The 23,095-nt window shown below is 46.9% G+C and overlaps 1 protein-coding gene across 1 annotated transcript; it reads right to left on the minus strand.

The window, feature by feature from the left end:
- Nucleotides 1-4: 4 nt before the first annotated feature.
- Nucleotides 5-22,015, minus strand: LOC146343740 (alcohol dehydrogenase 1-like). The gene is made up of 9 exons (XM_084855698.1): nt 21,828-22,015; nt 15,228-15,329; nt 15,008-15,149; nt 9,503-9,590; nt 9,185-9,404; nt 7,230-7,490; nt 3,908-4,043; nt 1,770-1,908; nt 5-1,308 (listed from the first exon to the last, which is right to left on the minus strand). The coding sequence occupies exons 1-9, from the start codon at nt 21,843-21,845 to the stop codon at nt 1,284-1,286; spliced, it is 1,131 nt and encodes a 376-aa protein (XP_084711824.1). The 5' UTR covers nt 21,846-22,015; the 3' UTR covers nt 5-1,283.
- Nucleotides 22,016-23,095: the final 1,080 nt, after the last annotated feature.

The following is a 23,095-nucleotide window of genomic DNA, read 5'->3' on the forward strand; positions in this document are numbered from 1 at the left end:
CTTTGGCAATTGCAATCTTTTAATTAATCTCATTGTTTGTTGCATTCTCTCTCCCTGTTATCACAAAGTTTTTAATGCTCGTATAACCACCATGCCACCACTTCCTTTTAATTTTGTAATTTTCTAAAATAAATGCCAACTTTCAATTTTCTCAACTTTTCAACAGATATTTGTCTGTTTTGATTAGCTTGGTTACCCACCGGGGTGTTAGAACCTGCTTGCTGTAGGCTCTGAAGTTAAACATTGCCACGCCACCAAAATCGGTGTCAAAAAATCAAAGTCAGCCCTTTGCGGCTAAATGTTGGTGGCAAACCACTAGAGGATTCAAAGTGACAAATTTAGCTTGAATACAAGCTAAATTCGTCACTTCTAACCCTCTGTAGTGGTTTGCCAGGAGTGCGGCTCGGGAGGGTCTGGGGGGGAGGAGGGGAGTGGTTCCTGCACCCCCCAATGTAGCTTATCCCACCTTAGGGCAAGCACGCCTTCTATGTTCTGTGCCAATGCTGGGGAACTTGAGTAAAGTGAGGGAAAACTGAGGTGGGCTGAACTGCAGCCTGGAGGAGTACTCCTCAAGTCTGCTGCAGTCACTCCTGTCCCCTCCTCAGAGGAGGCAGGGCTTCAGGGCTTGCCCCACTGGCCGGAGGTTCCCCATTCCTGTCTGATGCAGGCATCAGAAAAGACAGCCTTGAGATCCAGCACTCTCTCTCGAAGGAATGAATGCTTTGGGTTGTTTAAAATGTAGAGTGGCTTATGTTAAATCCTAAGGAGGAAGCAGGGAGGTGTGGATGGTTTGAAATTTTACTTATTACATTTCTGTACCACCCAAAAGCTGAAGCTCTACTTACCATGTGCCAGAAAGGTGTAATGCAATCAACCAAACATGTCTGATTCTACCACTGTTAGATTAAGCAACTGCAATTCAGGATTCCCCCAAGACAATGAAATCTTTTTGTCCAAGCACAGATTTCTATTGACTGGTTTTACTCAGTTTTGGGAACTCAAAAAACGTACACTGTACTCTTTCTGCATGACTTAGAACTGAGAGCATGACTTGGAATTTCTAAGAATCTTGAGCCCAGTAAAACCAGCATTCCATATTGTAAACCACGCTGTTTATACAATTTTCTTTTTTTTTAAAGTATGAAAAAAATCAAGTCTTTTGCCAGCACTGTTTATACAGAGTTTATACAGAGTTATACAAAAAAACCAGCCAAGGAAGAGAGCATTCTTCATGAGAAGTTCCAGGTTGAAGGCATCTTGAGTTGCTTCATAACCTCATCAACTTAAAACATCAAGACAATACGAATGCTGAATGAGAAACAGAAAGGTTAACTTTGTGAGTTGTTTTGCAGAAAAAGCTATGAAGCAGTTTTTGGACCCTCGTACCATGGCATTCTTGTTGAAGATATTCCTGACAGATGTTGCTGGCAACCCTGGAATTATGGGAGGGGGATCTCTAGTTGGGAAACATGACTGCTCTTCAGGCTTGTTTTTAGCAGAGCAGTCAGGCCACCTTTTACCACCCAATCAGGATTTCAGTGATGCAGTAAAGCTCATCTCACTTGGTAGCTGGGTGCCACGGAGGGCTGGCATCCATGTGGCTGCAACACTGGTGCCAATCCCTTAATCTCTTGGCAAGTCCCTTTGATCTCAGTAAAACCCTCGCGTTGTCAAAGCATTAAAAACTGTCCTACTGTGTACTGATGTACTGGATTCTGTGCTGAAGCTGCCCTTATTAAAAGCAAGTCCCAACAAGTCAAACATCTTACCTCCTTCCAGTGTGAAGCAAATCAAACCCTTCCCTGATCTGGCTGAATGGCAAAGTGTGGGTTATTAAAGCTTCTGGTTTAAATTTGCCCTCCATGTAACTGGACACCAACTGAGGGATAGAATCTTTCATCTTCCAGCCTGGAAAAACAAACACACCAACCACCACAACTCACAGAACGCTGTTGTCAAGTCTGTTCTCTGGGAGCATTTTTTCCATGTCACAAAACTGCCCCCAACACAAGGCTTGTGGGATTTATTAAGTCTCGTCTTTTGTATGACCAAAGGTAGGGCAAGATGACAGTTGGAAAGCATGTGGGTTGCTAAACACATACACTTCTCATTCTTTCTTAAGCGTCGCTTTGTAGATATAGGGCAGGGGAGTCGAACCTCTTTCTGCCCAAGGGCCCTTTCAGAGCACCTTTCAGGGCCTGCATCCCAGTGGTGGGTGTGGCCAAAGGCGAAGGGGGCAGAACCAATGGGCAGGGCAAGAAATCCGAAAATGCCAGCCTATTGTAGCTTAAAGGTGGTCAGGGGAAAGGGCATGGCTGTCTGGGGAAACCCAGACAGCTGGATTGTGACCTGGGCAGTGGAGGCTGGTGGCTCTGATGTCAATAGGGCAGTGAATCTGCTCCGGGAGTGGATTCACTGCCCCACTGACATAGGGGCCACCAGCCTCCACTGGACCCGGGCATGAGGCTCTGCACCCATGAGTCATGCCTCCCTCGGACTCCTCCGAAGGCAAAGGGGAATGGCAGGCTCCAGACCCAGGGGAAGGGACCAGCGCAGAAGGAGCCTGCCCCCCCCCCATGGAGAAGCAGTGCCCATCTGCAGCTTCCTCAGAGGAGTCAAAGTTCCACTGACCCCAGCACAGCGAAGGCAGCGTCATGTCAAAGGGCAACAGAGGCCATCCTCTGTCCGTTTAAGGCACAGAGGCTCCCAGAGGCCAGAGGCCCAACTGGAAGCAGCTGCTCCAGGACGCTGCCGTTAAAAGCAGGAAGCAGGTGGGGGCAAGAATGCTGGAGAACAATGTCGTTTCCACGCCCCGGCTCTCGTCAGCCCCTCCTCAACCCCAAACCTGAACCTCAGCCTTGTTCCTGAATCCCCGTGTTTAGACCTTGGACTGGAAAAAGGGCCTCTCTCTGCCACACTGTCTTGCATTTGTCAAACTGGTAAAGCCCCCTGCTCTAGCCTCCTCCGTTTCTAGCCTTGGACAGGTTTACGACCCGGCTTATCAGGCAGTGAGCTATTGCTGCCAGGCAGCTGCAGTCAGCCGGCAAGGACATTGGTTTGGCAATTTGGTTCTGGCAACTCCATAACCTGAACACCCTGCTGCATATCCAGGAATGCTTACAGATACACAGGCTAAAGATGGGCACATACAGAGACCAACGGCCTGCAAAAGCTTCCCCGTTCATTTCAATGCAGGCAGCAGTTGGGGTATGTTCTCTCTTTTAAGATGATATGGGATTGACTGGCATACAAGTGATGCATGTGTGCATCTGAGTGCACATGGATGTTTTGGGTCAAGGACACAGGGCTTCTCTACATGAAGCTAAAATCCCAAAACTTTACTGGGGCTTCTGCTTCCAGATTCTTTGTGGGATTACAAGCGGCTCCTTTCTATGTGGTTTTTTCTTTTCTTTCTGGGCAAGTTCTATATGTTTCATTATAAAGCAACTAGTTAGCGCTGTGATATTGCTGCAATGAAGCACCATTTGATCAGTACACCACAGATTTCCTGTTGTTCATAGCGGGAGGAGGGAAAATGCTGGACTTTCGTCATCATGAAAAAAAACACGATAAAGGTTGCAAAGAGCAAGAAGTGCCCTGGAGGATAACGACATCGTGTACAGGACCTGCCAACTCCTGTGAGTGACCAGTCACGAGCACAAGATAAATGCCTCATGTAGCAATGGCCACAGAGTTGAATGAAGTAAGCCTGAAAATATTCTCATGCTAATCATAGAATCATAGAATAGTAGGGTTAGAAGGGGCCTACAAGGCCATCGAGTCCAACCCCCTGCTCAATGCAGGAATCCAAGTCAGGGCCAAACCAGATGTGACATCAAATGTGTCAAAGAAATCAGGAAAGGTGCACAGACTAAAGTATCCACTTATCCTTGGCACATCATCGTACCTCCTATGAAACTCCCTTTCAAGGTGCGTCCAGTAAAAAGCAGCATAGGATCGAAGGAGAGTTGAGAGCCTAAAGGAGGCACGCCAACCATCACGCAGACTCCACAGCCTCTATGGCAGGATGCCAGAGCAGCAGTCTAAGTGAAGTAGGAAATTATACGTTAAACAGGTTGCTAACACACAAAGGAGCGGTGACAATTTATTTCACTAAAGATGCATTGAGCTACAGTTCTGAAGAGTAACAAAGGTGCATCTGGTGTACATCCAGGATTCTGCAGCCTGCCTGCAGCCACAACATCCTCCCACACTGGCTCTGTTGTCCTAGACCAGGCTATGTAGTCTGCACCGCAAAAACTGAGCTACAAGCTTCCCCAAACAATTCCTACTTTTTTAGTGTATCCATTTTGCATCCTCCATGCATCGCTCAAAGCCTGCAGGAAGCTTCTGTCTGACCAAGGGCACATCTAGACGTGCCTTTTACTCTGGGCCCGGTGCGAGTGGAGGTCCTTTTGATTAGACAATGCAGTCGCCACCTCGCAGTCTTCCATGGTTTCCACCCGGAAAATGCAGATTTCCAAGGTGTCGTTTGCCTCCGAATTTTTTAGCTGCTGCAGCTTCACCACAGCAGGGCGTGCTGTCTAACCATACCTTGGGGTGACAGCGCGGTTTGCGGTGGGTGTGGGGTGGGCAGTGAGTGACAGCATGACGCCTTTTTGCTCCTCTCCTCTCTTCCCTCTCTTTCTTCCCAATCACTTCCCATCCTGCCCGCAGTTGCAACAGGAGAGGGGATGGGAGAGAGAAGCCGTGCTTCGTGCCGCCGCCACCGAGAGCAACCGCATCCCTCTCTGCCGGGCGCCGTTGCTCGTGGCGGCGACAGCGCTTGCTGAGCTCCTGCACTGCAGCAAAACTGTGCACTAACTCGCCCCCGTATATCTGGGTCGTTCAGCATCCACAGCACAGGAGCTGCACAGCTCCAATGATGCGGTAGGCCCCGTCGGCACCATGCCACACAGCTGACATAGCCTGAAGCACATTTATCCTGAAGGACGTTGCTTTGGAAATGTTATGGCTTGCTGCCAAATAAACTAATTCGACAAGTACTTGCGTGGCAATCCTTGGCGAACACTATCTGATTTTAAGCCAGTTTCAAGGTTCGCCAGGAGAAATGGATTGTACATTGGAAGACAGTTGCTAAGCAATACTGGATATACGCTCAGGTCGCTCTCCACAATCAGCTATGAAGCTCATAGCCCGGCATTGGGTAAGTCACTGCTACTCAGCCACAGTGCCAGCTTCAGATCTCTGAAGGGCCCTAGGCCCCCTCCATGGGCCCCTCCCTCAATGGGTCTACCTTTTCACTACCATGGTCACCAGCTGCTCTTGCTCCTTGTCCTCTTTCTCATCACTGCTTGGCAGGCAGAGAGACAGCGAGCGAGCGAGCAGGCAGGGCATCTCCTGCTCCTCCTTCTCACCACCCCTGTTGTCTGGCCAGAGTGAGAGTCAGGTAAACAAGCCGGTTGCAATGGTGAAGAGGAGGAGGAAGTCCAGGGGGCTCCTGTCAGTGGGCCCACGCTGGGGTGAGGGCCCTCGGCAGATGCCCAACCATGCCTGCCTTTGACGCCGGCTCTGCTCAATCTAACCCACCCCGCAAGCCAGCCTCCTCCAACCCGGTGCTCTCCAGATATTTTGGGCTCCAACTCCCCACATTCCTAACCATCGGCATGGAGTTGAATTCCGAAACATTTGGAGATTACCAGGTTGGGGAAAGTTGCCACACACTGTTCTTTAGAGCAGGGATGGGCACAAGGTAGATCTGTGGGTAATCTGCAGTAGATCAGCAAGGTTTGCTGACTCTCAATTGCTTAACAATAGCAAGAACAAAATGACTCCCCTACACACACACACACACACACACACACACACTACAAATGCAGCAATAAAATACTTTCTGAGCTATGCACACCTTGACTCTTGGAAACCACTGCTAAAGAGAATCACGCTGGGCTGGTTCAGATGTAACTCCAAACCACACGTGCATGAGCCTTTAAGGGTCTTGGGCTCATGTGCTTCGTGCCCTCCCTCCTCCTCCTCGCTTTGCATGCTAACCAAATTGAAAACAGGTTCAACCCACTGTTTCCAGTCCTGGTTTGCAGGGCAAGCAAAAGCCATCCGCTTGCCATCATTTGGAAGAAACCACAAACTAGAATTTGTGACAAACCAGGGAGAGTGGGAATCAGAATGTGCAGGGGGGGGACACACAAGCCAGGGGGTCCTTAAAGGGTCATTTGTGTGGCACTGAACCACAGCTTGGTGTTAAATCTGAAACAGTCCATAACATTCCAAGTATTTCTGGCATTCCTGGAAAGTTCATCAGAGATTCATTAAGAGCAGCCTTTCTCAACCTGGTGCCCTCCAACAGTTTTGCACTACAACTCCCAACATTCCTGTCCACTGGCCATTCTGGCTGGGTTTGATGGGAGTTGAAGTCCAAAACATCTGGAGGGCACCAGGCTGGGGAAGACCAGTCAATACGAAGGGCCGTACTGGCAGGCTAACATCTCTGAACAACACATTACCAACCACTACTGCTCTTCCCTTGCCACATGAAACCTCTGTTTTTGCAGGACATCAGCACAGCTCACTGGGCCACACCAGTGTCCTGACGGAACTGTGTATGAGCCCTGACCTGTGTGTTTGAACTCTGACAACATGCAGGGGGCCCAAAAGGCCGAGGGGGTTCTGGCCAAGCACATCCATGGCCACATGCCAGCAGTGGGCGGGGCCACTCCACAGCTGGCATGGGGTCCAGACCCCATTCACACACACACAGAGTACACACACATTCATATACACCCATCCATTTTTATACAGAACACACAAACAACACACACACCCTCCCAAAAATGCCCCCCGAGGCTTTTGAAAAAGCCTACATGCAACACAGGCAGGGGCTGAGCAGGAAAAAGCTTATATCTGATCAGAGATAACAGATTTTCATAAGGGCAAAGCTCTTATCTCCAGTCAGCTGCGGATAGGAGATTAACAGATTTTTCCTGCCTGGGGAGGAGGGGGTGAGGCCTGGGCTAGATGCTGGCAGGCCAGATGGTGAACGCCTAGGGCCTGGAAGTTCCCCATGCCTGATGTAGGGGTTGTTTGACAGTCCAGTTGATGGGGGAAAGAGTTGCCTGAAAGGCAGAAAATGTGACAATGACTGCTCTACCACATGTTGTTTTTCAGGAAAATATGAAACGCTGTACACCTTCAGTCTGGTATCAAATCGAAGGGTAGAGTCAGAAATTACTGAAATTAAATGCAGCACATACCAATGTATCCAAACATCCAACGACCTCAAAGGCATAGTCGACACCGTGACCAGTCCTTTCAACCAGCACCTCCTGAATGGGCTTCTTGTAATCCTGGGGGTTCAGGCATTCTGTGGCTCCCAGTTCTTTTGCCTTCACAAATTTTTCTTTGTTAATGTCAATCCCAATGATCCGGGAAGCCCCTGCCGTTTTGCATCCCATGACCACGGAGAGACCGACTCCTCCCAAACCAAAGACAGCGCAGGTGGAACCAGGCATGACCTACAGAGCCAGGGAGAGAAGGGGACAGGATTAATCCCAGCTACAGAATGTGTGATGTTGTAGGTCGGAGAAGAAGTGCTCCAGTTATGCATAATTTGACACGTTGACTAAATAACACGAATGCAGGGCTGGGCAGAAGGTAGTCTGAATCTGTCAGTAGATCTCTAGATGATTTGCTGTAGAGTGGCAAGAATTTCTGACTCCCAATTGTTCAACAATAGCTACAACAAAATAACTCCTCTCCATGCCCGCACTAAATTGGAGAAAGGATGGGAAGTGTGTGTGTGTGTGTGTGTGTGTGTGTAAGGACTATGAGCTGTGTTTAGTTCTCGTACACAGAAGTCTTTCATTCTAAAGCCCTATTCAGGTGTTTTTAAAAAGGGTAAATTTGCCATGACAGCAGGGGCGGGACCGCACTGTCAAGCCCTGCCCCTGACATCACAGGCACCATGCAGCTCTGCCCCTGGGCATCCACATGTACAGTGTGAAAGCCTGCAGCAGGGAGACCTTCACATGTACAGTTCCACATGATTCGGAACCCTGATCGTGCAGGGTTCCGATTCATGTGGGATCCTCCACGTGTACAGCTGTATGTGCAAAGGCCGCCCCGCTGCAGGCATTTGTCCTACAGATGCAGATATATGTCACATATAATCTAGTCCCTGTTAGGCTTGAGGCCTACAGCTTGTGTCAAATTAAGCAGCATAGTTAGCCTGTTTTTAAAGAATGAATCGGAGGAACGAGTGTGAAATGGCTGAAAACAAACCATGAAGGGTGAAAAAGCAGGAAAGAAGCTAATAAACAAGAAAGAATGGTTGCAAGGTCTACAGGCTCTGAGGCGTATTGGCACAATGCAATCCCCAGCTATATGGAACATTCAGAAACAGCAAGGCACCCCTAGGCATGAACAAGCAGCAAGAACAAAGAACTAAAACTACACGTTCACCGCGTGAGCAGTGCCTGGACGAGGGGTGAGGCAGGCTGTTAACGAGCTAATGGGTGCGGACCAAGGTAGAAGAGACCGCAAGGATGCAATCAATGCAAGACCACAAGAAGGTGTTGACCTTTCTGCAGCCATCCAGAGGGGCATAGAGGCAGAAGCAAGAGAGTAGAAAATAGAGTCTCAGAGGAGAAAACTTTGAGGAGCCTCCACCTGCAACCAATGGGACGAGCTTGTACAGACGCAGCTTGCTTCTCCATGCCCCATCCTTCAACGCAGGTGCATATGGGCTGGCCACCCTAAGCAGCATGGATGTAAGTGTGATTGCAATGCTTAGGGATTAGCTAGGTATTTAGGACTGTTTTTGCTTGCCTTTAGTACATGCGTATGATTCCTTCAAGAAACATTATGCACAAGGAGCATTAACTATAAATGCTCATGTTGGTATGTATCTCATTCTCCCTAATGAGATCAGTGCAAACTGAGTAACATTTAGATTGGCTAAAAGTCATGCGTAATAATGCCTAGGGGTGGAGCTATATGGTGCGTATGACAGCAGGGGTGAGGTTACCTGGCATGACCCCATCACCATTCACTTGGTATGTGTACCCTTTTCAATAACACCTGAATAGGGTTGCTGTATGTCTTTTGTACCAGAATCTGGTTGTGGATCTCAGGGTTCTAGTAAAAAATAAAAACAAAGTAGATCCCTGCCCGCTGCCCACTGCAACTGATAGTATACGTGACTCCTCACCTGGGCTGTATTGAGGGCAGCCCCATAACCAGTGGAAAATCCACAGCCAAAAAGGCAGACTTTATCCAGTGGGGCAGCAGCATCAATTTTAACAATGGTAGAGTCAGGCATGACTGTATATTCCGAGAAAGTGCTGATCCAAAGGAAGTGGTGAACTTGCTTCCCTTTGCAGGTGAATCGGCTGGTTTTGTCTGGCATCAGGTTTTGTGGTTCACAGAGGCTATTTCAGAGAGATCTGGGGTTCAATAACAAAAAAAACAGCACTGCACAATGCCAATAGTCAAGAGAAATAAAAGAGAAATTTCCAAACAAACTCACTGGGTTTTCAGGCAACAGTTGGTGTTAGATTTTAAACATGAGCTGCATTCTCCACACTGAGGCAGACAAAGAGGGATGACTTTGTCTCCTAGAAATAAAATGAAAAAGAAAATAAAAACAACAGAAAAGTCTGTGTGTGTGTGTGTGGGGGGGGGGGGGGTTATAAGGCAAAGAAACCACAAATGGACGTTTCCCTGATAGTTTTAGAATGGTGAAACAGCCTTCTGAATACACCTACAATAATTAAGATTGCAACTTGCTGAGTCTTGGGGGGAAAAGCTAAGTAAATGGTGTGAGTCAAGAAGCAGAAAGCTGTGATCAACAAGATGGGTCCCTTCATCACCACAAGATTCTTTCACTAAAGCAAAAGTCCCCCAGGACAAAAAATCCTGCCAGGAATAAATATATAAAACAAACAAAAACTATTTTCTCACACAGAAATATGCCTGAATAGGCCTTCCACTGCTAATGCTCCAGTCTGCTGTCCACCACAGCACAGCAAAGAAAGAGGCTGTTATTAAGCACTCCTCAGAATAAAATGGTAGAACCTTTCCTGGGCTGTTTAACATCAGGCTGCAGGTGGAGGGTTTATATCAGGGGTGTTGAACCTTAGGCCTGTGGGCAAAATCTGGCCCACCTCAGGTCTCAATCAAGCCCCCTGGGGCTCTCCAAATGGCTAGGCCCCCTTTCCCCAGACTTCGCTCCCTTTCCCCAGATCACCCTTTGTTTCACGGCTTCCCGGGTTTCGTGCAGTTTTTTCCCCATTCCAAAAGGTCGAAATGCCTCTCCTAAGGCTTAGTTCCCCTTCATGGATCACTGCCTTGTTGTGGCAAAGGGGCTTGTGTAACTCAGTGAAGTCATAAGCTATGGCGTGCAGGACCACCCAAGACCGACAAGTCATGGCGGAGAGTTCTGACAAAATGTGGTCCACTGGAGAAGGAAATGGCAACCCACTCCAGTATTCTTGCCAAGAAAACCCCATGGAACGTATCACAAGGCTAAAAGAGATGACCCCGGAAGATGAGCCCCTCAGGTCAGAAGGTGTCCAATATACTACTGGGGAAGAGCAGAGGGTATTTCCAAGTAGCGCCAGAAAGAGTGAAGCGGCTGGGCCAAAGCCAAAAGGACACTCAGCTGTGGATGTGTCTGGTGGTGAAAAGAACATCCGATGCTGTAAAGAACAATACTGTTTAGGAACCTGGAATGTAAGATCAATGAATCAAGGTAAGCTGGAGGTGGTCAAACATGAGATGGCAAGATTGAACATCGACATCTTGGGAATCAGCAAACTAAAATGGACAAGCATGGGCGAATTTAATTCAGGTGACCATCATATCTACAACTGTGGGCAAGAATCCCTTAGAAGAAATGGAGTAGCACTCATAGTCAATAAAAGGGTGGGAAAAGCAGTACTGGGGTACAATCTCAAAAACGATAGAATGATCTCAGTACAAATCCAAGGCAAACCATTCAACATCACAGTAATTCAAGTCTATGTCCCAACCACTGAGGCCGAAGAAGCTGAGGTTGATCGGTTCTATGAAGACCTACAACACCTTCTAGAACTAACACCAAAAAAAGATGTCCTCTTCATCATAGGGGATTGGAATGCCAAAGTAGGAAGTCAAGAAATCACCGGGATAACAGGCAAGCATGGCCTTGGTGTACAAAATGAAGCAGGACAAAGGCTAATAGAGTTTTGCCAAGAGAACACGCTGATCATAGCAAACACGCTTTTCCAACAGCACAAGAGGCGACTCTACACATGGACATCATCAGATGGTCAATACTGAAATCAGATTGATTATGTACTTGTCAGCCAAAGATGGAGAAGCTCTATACAGTCAGTAAAAACAAGACCTGGAGCTGACTGTGGCTCAGATCATGAGCTTCTTATTGCAACATTTCGGTTTAAATTGAAGAATGTAGGGAAAACCACTAAACCATTCAGGTATGACCTAAATCATATCCCTTATGAATATACAGTGGAGGTGAGGAATAGATTTCAGGGATTAGACCTGATAGACAGAGTGCCTGAGGAACTATGGACGGAGGTCCGTAACATGGTTCAGGAGGCAGCAACGAAATCCATCCCAAAGAAAAAGAAATGCAAGAAAGCCAAGTGGCTGTCTGATGAGGCTTTACAAGTGGCTGAGGAAAGAAGGGAAGCGAAAACCAAGGGAGAAAGGGGAAGATATACCCAATTGAATGCAGAGTTCCAGAGAATAGCAAGGAGGGACAAGAAGGCCTTCTTAAATGAACAATGCAAAGAAATCGAGGAAAACAAAAGAATTGGAAAGACTAGAGATCTTTTCAAGAAAATCGGAGATCTCAAGGGAACGTTTTGTGCAAAAAAGGGCATGATAAAGGACAAAGAAGGCAGGGACCTAACAGAAGCAGAGGAGATTAAGAAGAGGTGGAAAGAATACACAGAAGAACTATACAGGAAAGATCTTAATGTCCCTGATAGCCATGATAGTGCGGTCACTGAACTTGAGCCGGACATCCTAGACAGTGAAGTCAAGTGGGCCTTAGGAAGCATTACTAACAACAAAGCTAGTGCAGATGACCGTATTCCAGCTGAGCTATTTAAAATCCTAAAAGATGATGCTGTTAAAGTGCTGCACTCAATATGCCAACCAATTTGGAACACTCAACAGTGGCCGCAAGACTGGAAAAGGTCAGTTTACATTCCAATTCCAAAGAAGGGCAATGCAAAAGAGTGTTCAAACTACTGTACAATTGCGCTCATTTCACATGCCAGCAAGGTGATGCTCAAAATCCTACAAGCTAGGCTTCAGCAGTATGCGAACCGAGAACTACTGGAAGTACAAGCTGGGTTCTAAAGAGGCAGAGGAACTAGAGATCAAATCGCCAACTTTCGCTGGATCATGGAGAAAGCAAGAGAATTCCAGAAAAATGTCTATTTCTGCTTCATTGACTACATTAAAGCTTTTGATTGTGTGGATGACAACAAACTGTGGCAAATTCTGAAAGAGATGGGGGTACCAGACCACCTTACCTGTCTCCTGAGAAACCTGTACAAGGGTCAAGAAGCAACAGTAAGAACCAGACATGGAACAACTGATTGGTTCAAAATTGGGAAAGGAGTACAACAAGGCATATTGTCGCCCTGCTTATTTAACGTATATGCAGAGTACATCATGAGAAACGCCGGGTTGGATGAATCACAGGTTGGAATTAAGATTGCCAGGAGAATTATCAACAACCTCAGATACGCAGATGATAGCACCCTAATGGCAGAAAGCGAAGAGGATCTAAAGAGCCTCTTGTTGAGGGTGAAAGAGGAGAGTGCAAAAGCTGGTTTGAAACGCAACATTAAAAAAACAAAGATCATGGTATCTGGCCCCATCACTTCTTGGCATATGGAAGGGGAAGAAATGGAAGCAGTGACAGATTGTATTTTCTTGGGCTCCAAGATCACCGCAGACGGTGACTGTAGCCATGAAATTAAAAGACGCTTGCTCCTTGGGAGGAAAGCTATGGCACAGCTAGACAGCATAGTAAGAAGCAGAGATATCACCTTGCCAACAAAGGTCCGTCTAATCAAAGCCATGGTTTTCCCAGTAGCAACGTATGGCTGTGAGAGCTCGACTATACGGAAGGCTGAGCACCGAAGAATCAATGCTTTCGAACTGTGGTGCTGGAGAAGACTCTTACGAGTCCCCTGGACTGCAAGGAGGTCAAATCAGTCCATCCTAAAGGAAATCAACCCTGAGTGCTCATTGGAAGGACAGATACTGAAGCTGAAGCTCCAATATTTTGGCCATCTAATGCGGAGAGAAAACTCCCTGGAAAAGACCCTGATGCTGGGAAAGACTGAAGGCAAAAGGAGAAGGGGACGGCAGAGGATGAGATGGCTAGATAGCATCACCGATGCAATGAATATGGACTTGAGCACGCTCCGGGAGAGAGCGCAGGACAGGAAGGCCTGGCGTGCTCTGGTCCATGGGGTCACGAAGAGTCGGACACGACTGAACAACAACAACAACAACAACGGCTTAGTTCCCACCAGTAAGAGCTTTAAACTGAAATAAGCTGGTATTTTGGGTATTACAGTCCTGCCCCTTTTGCTCTGTCCACCATTGGAATGCAGCCCCCAGGAGCTTTTCCAAAATGGAATTTGACCCTTTGGGCTGAAAGAGATTCAGCGCTCCTGGTTTACATGTTTAAATCCCTCCCCATCTAAACTAAACTTACTGCACACAGAAAACAAACGTGTCAAGGAGATGTGTTCAGCCTAACCTTCTCCCTGACATGTTGTTTCTCTGCACACATCTTTCAGGGTAGAGCAGTCTTCTCTGCATAGAAAACTTCCTACATATAGAAAAGTAGAATTTTGTAGACCCGGGTAGTAGACTAGCAGATCCCTTTAAACCAGCCTTCCCCAACCACTTGCCCTCCAGATGTTTTCAGACTACAAATCCCATCATGCCTGACCATGAGCCATGCTAGCAGGGGATAATAAGAGATGTCATCCAAAACATCTGGAGGGCACCAGGTTAGGGAACACAGCTTTAAACTGACATTGCACATATCCATACATTCTCTCTCTCTGTGTCTCTCCCTTTCACACACACACACACACACACACACACACACAATTGCTCAATGATGCTTAAAACGTGTGTATGTATAGATAGACAGACAGACAGACATAAAAAGATACCACAATCCAGACAAGAAGAAGCACCTATGTTTTCAGAAAGATTCACATTTTAGTACTAGGGTCATTAGGGATGAACTGAAATGCAACAACAGGTGCTGGGGCAGAAACACTTTTATACAAGCAAAAACATACCAAAATTGTGCATTGTTCTATTATTGTTATTATTGTTTATTAGATCTATATATTGCTTACTATATTCAAAAAATAACTCTAAAGCGGGTTACAAAAATACATGGGGAGAGCAATCCTATGGCCCCTAGACAGCATCTGGGCGGTCATGGGACAGCTCGGATTCCTGGATCCGAGGTTAGAGACAGGGCTCTGGCCTTGGACCCAGGAGTCCAAGCTCCCTGCCCCCTCCCCCTTGCAGCTGGCACAGAGAGAACCACACCAGCTTCCTCTCCAAGGTCACAAAATAACCTTGGAGAGGAGGGAAAGGGGCGGTTTTGTGGGTGAGTGGGGAGAGGACTAGGGAAGCAGGGATACAAGATATCCCCAGCCCTCTCTGGCCTCCTTTCCTCTCCCTCTACAGAGCCCAAGCTAGACGGGCAAAAATATCCGTCTAGCCAAAACGCAAAGAGCGAAAAGCGCAGAAGCAAAGACTGCCTCTGTGCTCCTCCCGCTCTTCCTAGGATGACAGTCAGCCTCTGCATCTGGATAGGACTCTGCCCTAAAATAGATCATTCATAAAACATTAAAACCAATTTTATTATTTAATAAATACTACAATTATTGTCCAATGATGCTGGGTACCCATGACACTTTCAAAGCTATTAAAACACATTTTAAAATATTGGGTCTTATGTTCCACGTACCTGGTTTCACACCAGTCACTCCCTCACCAATGCTCTCTACAATTCCAGCTCCTTCATGCCCAGGAATAACAGGATATTCTACTTTAGGGAAAGAACCTGTCAGAACATGGTCATCTGTCCCACATATCCCCGTGGCTATTATCTGTGAGAGACAACAAAAGGTGAGGTCAAGACCACAGAGAAAGTTGCACGCACACATATTAAAAGTGTATGTGTCTACCTTCACACGAACTTCACGAGACTTTGGTGGGGCAACTTCTACCTCTTCAATGGAAAGTGGTTTGCCTATTTCCCAGGCAACAGCAGCCTTGCATTTTATAATCTGTAGAAACAAAAACAAATGAAGAACAGGATGTTCAGTCAAATCCTATGGTCTGCTGTGAAGGCCAGAAAGAACTCTTGCACCAAGGTAAAGATGCAAGCTGCAGCATACCTGGAATCTTACCCACTACACCAGTAGCAAGTGAAAGGGAAAACAGATCATTTTTTATTTATTAAAGAATTACATTTCCTCAGAGAGAGATCTGAGGCAAAAATATGCATTTCTTTGCCACATGAGAAAGAAACACAGGAAGCTGCTTTATGCTGTCAGACTATTGACCCATCTAATGCAGTATCGTCTATGCCAGTGGAGGCTGGTGGCTCTGATGTCAGTGGGGCAATGCATCTGCTCCGGGTTTTAGTCAGAAACAGTCAGAACTCTAAAGGAGCTATCCGATAGCTCCTTTAGAGTTCTGACTGTTTCTGACTAAAACCTGGGGCAGATGCATCACCCCACTGACATTGGAGCAACCAACCTCCACTTGTCTACACTGACTGACAGCGACTCTCCAGAGTTTCAGATAAGAGTCTTCTGAGCCTTACCTGGAAATGTCAGAATTGGGCCCAAGATCTTCCGCATGTAAAGCATGTGCTGTACCACTGGGCTACACCAAGAATCTAGTCGTGCGACAGGCTGCAATAAGGCTGCCCCATTAGACATTTACACGCTAACAACACTGTCCTTCCTGAAGCCGTTTCCAGTCTGAGTATACTTGCGTTTACTTCAAGGCAGATCAGTGGGTGACTTATAATGCAGTCCTATACATCAGGGTCTCCTTCATGGATCACTGCCTTGTTGTGGCGAAGGGACTTGCATAACTCAGTAAAGCCATAAGCTATGCCGTGCAGGGCCACCCAAGATGGACAGGTCATGGTGGAGAGTTCTGACAAAATGTGGTCCACTGGAGAAGGAAATGGCAACCCACTCCAGTATTCTTGCCAAGAAAACCCCATGGAACGTATCACAAGGCTAAAAGAGATGACCCCGGAAGATGAGCCCCTCAGGTCGGAAGGTGTCCAATATACTACTGGGGAAGAGCAGAGGGAATTTCCAAGTAGCGCCAGAAAGAGTGAAGCGGCTGGGCCAAAGCCAAAAGGACACTCAGCTGTGGATGTGTCTGGTGGTGAAAAGAACATCCGATGCTGTAAAGAACAATATTGTTTCGGAACCTGGAATGTCAGATCAATGAATCAAGGTAAGCTGGAGGTGGTCAAACATGAGATGGCAAGATTGAACATCGACATCTTGAGAATCAGCGAACTAAAATGGACAAGCATGGGCGAATTTAATTCAGGTGACCATCATATCTACAACTGTGGGCAAGAATCCCTTAGAAGAAATGGAGTAGCACTCATAGTCAATAAAAGGGTGGGAAAAGCAGTACTGGGGTACAATCTCGAAAACGATAGAATGATCTCAGTACGAATCCAAGGCAAACCATTCAACATCACAGTAATTCAAGTCTATGCCCCAACCACTGAGGCCGAAGAAGGTGAGGTTGATCGGTTGTATGAAGACCTACAACACCTTCTAGACCTAACAGCAAAAAAAGATGTCCTCTTCATCATAGGGGATTGGAATGCCAAAGTAGGAAGTCAAGAAATCACCGGGATAACAGGCAAGCATGGCCTTGGTGTACAAAATGAAGCAGGTCAAAGGCTAATAGAGTTTTGCCAAGAGAACACGCTGATCATAGCAAACACGCTTTTCCAACAGCACAAGAGGCGACTCTACACATGGACATCACCAGATGGTCAATATCGAAATCAGATTGATTATGTCCTTTTTGCAGCCAAAGATGGAGGAGCTCTAGACAGTCAGTAAAAACAAGACCTGGAGCTGACTGTGGCTCAGATCATGAGCTTCTTATTGCAACATTTCGGTTTAAATTGAAGAATGTAGGGAAAACCACTAAACCATTCAGGTATGACCTAAATCATATCCCTTATGAATATACAGTGGAGGTGAGGAATAGATTTCAGGGATTAGACCTGATAGACAGAGTGCCTGAGGAACTATGGACAGAGGTCTGTAACACTGTTCAGGAGGCAGCAACGAAATCCATCCCAAATAAAAAGAAATGCAAGAAAGCCAAGTGGCTGTCTGATGAGGCTTTACAAGTAGCTGAGGGAAGAAGGGAAGCGAAAAGCAAGGGAGAAAGGGGAAGATATATCCAACTGAATGCAGTATTCCAGAGAATAGCAAGGAGAGACAAGGCCTTCTTAAATGAACAATGTAAAGAAATCGAGGAAAACAATAGAATGGGAAAGACTAGAGATCTTTTCAAGAAAATTGGAGATCTCAAGGGAACGTTTTGTGCAAAGACGGGCATGATAAAGGACAAAGAAGGCAGGGTCCTAACAGAAGCAGAGGAGATTAAGAAGAGGTGGAAAGAATACACAGAAGAACTATACAGGAAAGATCTGAATGTCCCTGATAGCCATGATAGTGCAGTCACTGAACTTGAGCCGGACATCCTAGACAGTGAAGTCAAGTGGGCCTTAGGAAGCAGTACTAACAACAAAGCTAGCGCAGATGACCGTATTCCAGCTGAGCTATTTAAAATCCTAAAAGATGATGCTGTTAAAGTGCTGCACTCAATATGCCAACCAATTTGGAACACTCAACAGTGGCCACAAGACTGGAAAAAGTCAGTTTATATTCCAATTCCAAAGAAGGGCAATGCCAAAGAGTGTTCAAACTACCGTACAATTGCGCTCATTTCACATGCCAGCAAGGTGATGCTCAAAATCCTACAAGCTAGGCTTCAGCAGTATGTGAACCGAGAACTACTGGAACTACAAGCTGGGTTCCGAAGAGGCAGAGGAACTAGAGATCAAATCGCCAACTTTCGCTGGATCATGGAGAAAGCAAGAGAATTCCAGAAAAACGTCAATTTCTGCTTCATTGACTACACTAAAACCTTTGACTGCATGGATCACAATAAACTGGCAAATTCTGAAAGAGATGGGAGTACCAGACCACCTTACCTGTCTCCTGAGAAACCTGTACGAGGGTCAAGAAGCAATAATAAGAACCGGACATGGAACAACCGATTGGTTCAAAATTGGGAAAGGAGTACGACAAGGCTGTATATTGTTGCCCTGCTTATTTAACTTATATGCAGAGTACATCATGAGAAACGCCGGGTTGGATGAATCACAGGTTGGAATTAAGATTGCTGGGAGAATTATCAACAACCTCAGAGACGCAGATGATAGCACCCTAATGGCAGAAAGCGAAGAGGATCTAAAGTGCCTCTTGTTGAGGGTGAAAGTGGAGAGTGCAGAAACTGGTCTGAAACTCAACATTAAAAAAATGAATATCATGGCATCTGGCCCCATCACTTCCTGGCATATAGAAGGGGAAGAAATGGAAGCAGTGACAGATTTTATTTTCTTGGGCTCCAAGATCACCGCAGACAGTGACCGTAACCATGAAATTAAAAGACGCTTGCTCCTTGGGAGGAAAACTATGGCAAACCTAGACAGCATGGTAAGAAGCAGAGACATCACCTTGCCAACAAAGGTCTGTATAATCAAAGCTATGGTTTTCCCAGTAGCAACGTATGGCTGTGAGAGCTGAACTATGAGGAAGGCTGAGCGCCGAAGAACTGATGCGTTCGAACTGTGGTGCTGGAACAAGTCCCCTGGACTGCAAGGAGGTCAAATCAGTCCATCCTAAAGGAAACCAACCCTGAGTGCTAATTGGAAGGACAGATACTGAAGCTCAAATATGTTGGCCACCTAATGCGAAGAGAAAACTCCCTGGAAAAGACCCTGATGCTGGGAAAGATTGAAGGCAAAAGGAGAAGGGGACGGCAGAGGATGAGATGGCTAGATAGCATCACCGATGCAATGAATATGAACTTGAGCACACTCCGGGAGAGAGCGGAGGACAGGAAGGCCTGGTGTGCTATGGTCCGTGGGGTCACGAAGAGTCGGACACGACTTAACGACTGAACAACAACACATCAGGGGTCCCCAACCCCCGGGCTGCGGACCGGTACTGGTCCGTGGCCTGTTGGCAACTGGGCCGCAGGGGTGTGCAAAACCCCCTCACCTTGGGTCTGTGGGGGTCTGCGGGGGGGAGGCAATCCGTTCCCCCCCCCCCGAATCCTTGCTGGCCCTGGCCGGCTCCGCTCTGTGGACAGTTCGCAGAGCGGCCAGCCGGCTCCGGCTGCTGGCGAACTTCCGGCTGCTGGGACACAAGTGGCATCCGCATAGCGGACGCCATTTGCGTCCCTGTTCTTCAAGTAATAGGCTATGTAAATCTTATGTTGCCGATTACTGCACAGAATAGGGATGCAAATGGCATCAGCTATGCAGATGCCATTTGCGTCCCAGCGGCCGGAAGTCTGCCAGCGAATCCCCCCTGCCCCGGTCTATGGAAAAATTGTCTTCCACAAGACCGGTCTCTGGTGGTAAAAAGGTTGGGGACCACTGCTTTACATTACTCAGAAGTAAGCCCCACTGAGTTCAGTAGGACTTAGTCCCAGCTAAGTGTGTATAGCAAGTTTGCACAACCTCTTTCTGCCTGAGGGTGGAATACTATTACAGAGAAACTTTGGGAGGGTGCATTCCAGGGGTAGGTGGGGCCTAGAGCAAAGGGGGCAGTTTTAGAAAGGAGAAAACTGCAAAAAAAAAAAGCTGGGAAACAAGCAGCGGGGGGCGGGGCAGGGCATGGCCACCTGGGGAAACCCAGAGAGCCAGATTGTGGCCCTCAGGTCTTTGGTTCTGCACCTTTGGTGTACAGGATTGCAGCCTTAATTCCTAGTTAACGTGCTTTGGATTGCAGTCTAGCTGTAATTTATGAACACAATCCCACATCACTGGGCGTGTAGCTATGGCAAAGTAAATGCTTTGAAGATTGCAGCCTATGATTGCTGTTCCGAAACATCTCAAGTGCACTTCTATCATATCAAGGAAGGTGTTTCAGTGTACAGCATCCCAAGCACTGATGCTGCAGAGAAATTGAGGCTGCAATTTTAATTACATTTTTATTGTTGTTGTTTATTCGGTCAGTCGCTTCCGACTCTTCATGACTTCATGGACCAGCCCATGCCAGAGCTTCCTGTTGGCCGTCGCCACCCCCAGCTCCCCCAAGGTCGAGTCCGTCACCTCCAGAATTAGTTACCTGGAAATAAACCCCATGGAACATTTGTGAGAAACAGGATTACATGATGAGAGGCTCAGAAATGTAACCCTTTCAATGTAGATCAGTCTGGCACCATCTGTGAACCGCAGAATCAAACCAGACTCACCAGACTTATATTATGGCTTGTTCAACTTGGTGGGTCACAAATTGTGCAGGCCCAATAAGAATAAATACATTGTGCGGACCTAATAATAATTGTCCAGGCACAATCACAATCATCATCACTATCAAATTGCGTAGAATAATAATTAATAATAATAATAATAATCCTTCAAAGCCAACAATGATTCTGGATAAACCTTTCAACTTGTGCTCTATAATACAATTAATTTGCAGTCAGCCAGTCTCAATTTCCCCAACAACATTCCCAGACCAGACACCAGCAGTCGTGTTCCTGAGGCTGCAGTCGTATACCCAGTAGTATAGTACAGCCACTTACCTGGGAGTAAGCCCCACGGAATTCGGATTGGACAAATTAATGGAGGAGAAGGCTATCAGTGGCTACTAGTCCTGATGGCTAAATGGTACCTCCAGCATCAAGAGGCAGTATTCCTATGTACACCAGTTGCTGGAGAGCATGGGTGGGAGGGTGTTGTTGCAACTGTCCTGCTTGTGGGTTTCCCGTGGGCAGCCGGTTGGCCACTGTGTGAACAGAATCTCGGACTAGCTGGACCCTTGGTCTGATCCAGCAGGGCTCTTCTTACGTTCTTTAGGGTTCGATGCTCTGACAGAGCATTCGATGCTCTGACTTGGATTCCTGCACTGAGCAGGGGGCTGGACTCGATGGCCTTGTAGGCCCCTTCCAACCCTACTATTCTATGATTCTATGATTCTAGGGTGCGATCTGTGCATGTTTAGACAGAAAAAAAAGGTCCTACAACTCCCAGCATTCCCCAGCCAGCACAGCTGGCTGGGGAATGCTGGGAGTTGTAGGACCTTTTTTTCTGTCTAAACATGCACAGATCGCACCCTAATGGAACTTACTTCTCAGTAGATACGTATAGGATTGGCAGCCTTAACTGTTATGTATACAACTCCACACACACAGCGGGCTAAATGCAAACTATTTTACAATCAAATGCAGCGCTTAAAGCAGCTAATCTTTCCCTCCCTGCATGACAATCGCAGTCGGGCAGCCATCTGAGCTCCAAATGCTTGTATGACCAGGAACCGTGTAGCACAAGCCTAAGTACGCTTACTCGGCAGTAAGTCTCACTGAGTTTAACGGCGCTTGCTCCTTAGTAAGCGTGCAGTGGGGGCGGGGCGGGGCAGGGCGCAGTCTTAAAGGATCCGCTTTTAGACGACTTCTTTTATATGAAAGATAAACTATTTTCTTCTTACTTTTCCAGAAGTGTCCATAGTTGCAAACTAGTTTACACACGGGAATCCCTCCGAGCCCCCTTTTGGAGTTCTGCCCGGATTCCTGCTTTGGGAAATTGAAACAACGACGGTCTCCAATCTGCAGTTTCCTTCGATTTGCAAAAGCGTGGCTAAATGAGGCTACGTTGCTGAACCCGGACTCTTGGACCGCCGTAGACGTGCCGCGGGGGACGCTGGGGAATGTAGTCAATCGCTTGGCTATGAGGGAACGTGCAGCCTCCAGCTCCTTGCCAACGCAGCGGGCATCTTTCCCGAATAGGGAAATATATGGAAAGGTGGTGCAAAGAGCCTCAGGGTGGCAGATAGAGAAGGGAGGATAAATCCTTTATACGGGTTTGCACTGCAGGTGTTTGCTTTGCCAGACATATTTTACTTTAACCCCTATGGGATTTTATAGGAATATTCTCAAGAGAAATACCCCCCCCCCCCGCCCCGAGTTAAAGGAGTTTATCTGTTTTAACTAGAGATAGTATCTAAGCAAGCTATACAATTTTTTTAAAGTCACTAAAATTTGATGGCTTTTTTAAAAAGTTGCATATGGAGTTTAATCCAGAATAGCTGCTAGCTATATATTCACAATAGCTAAAGTGGACTGGAATCTCTTCTCTAAATATGCATTGAAAAACTGTAAGGGAAAGGCCAGGGCTGGAGGGGTGGGCAGCAGAATCATTTTATTAGAATTAGCTACCTTGCAGTGCAGACCTATCCCGGAGAGGGCGGAGGACAGGAAGGCCTGGCGTGCTATGGTCCATGGGGTCACGAAGAGTCGGACACGACTGAACAACAACAACAAGTGCAATCCTATGGATCTTTACTCAGAAATAAATCTCAGTTTTCAATGGGGCTTACTCCCAAGCAAGTGCGCATAGGATTGCAGCTGTAGGTGTGAACGCAAAGGATGCTTAAACTCTGTTACAGTGCGATACTATGCATGTCTACTCAGAATTCAGTGTGGCTTACACCCAAGTAAGTGGGTATGAGTGCAGCCTTAACCTTTTAAACAGAAGCGTAATTCTGCTCATCCACATAAACTTAATGCATGGGAGGGGAGGACACATGGTAAGGTGCAGCAAAAATATGAGCCATGCGTACAAAAGCCTAGATACGTTTAGAAATGTGCACATAGGCTTTGCAAATACTAGGCCTTTGAATGCATGAAGGTTGGGGGTGGTAGTATTCATGCCAATCTATGCATTTATTTCTTCTACACAGAAGAACACGTCAACAGG

The sequence above is a fragment of the Heloderma suspectum genome, chromosome 5 (assembly GCF_057233095.1).
Source record: "Heloderma suspectum isolate Gila_16-S chromosome 5, 16-S_ref, whole genome shotgun sequence".
NCBI classification, from domain to species: Eukaryota; Metazoa; Chordata; class Lepidosauria; order Squamata; family Helodermatidae; genus Heloderma; species Heloderma suspectum.

Excerpts from the sequence above, each read along its gene's own strand:
- LOC146343740 (XM_084855698.1), bottom strand. Across the intron at positions 15,150-15,227 it reads CTCGTGAAGTTCGTGTGAAG|ATAATAGCCACGGGGATATG; the intron begins GTAGACACATAC and ends TGTCTCTCACAG. Across the intron at positions 7,491-9,184 it reads CTGCCCTCAATACAGCCCAG|GTCATGCCTGGTTCCACCTG; the intron begins GTGAGGAGTCAC and ends CTGGCTCTGTAG.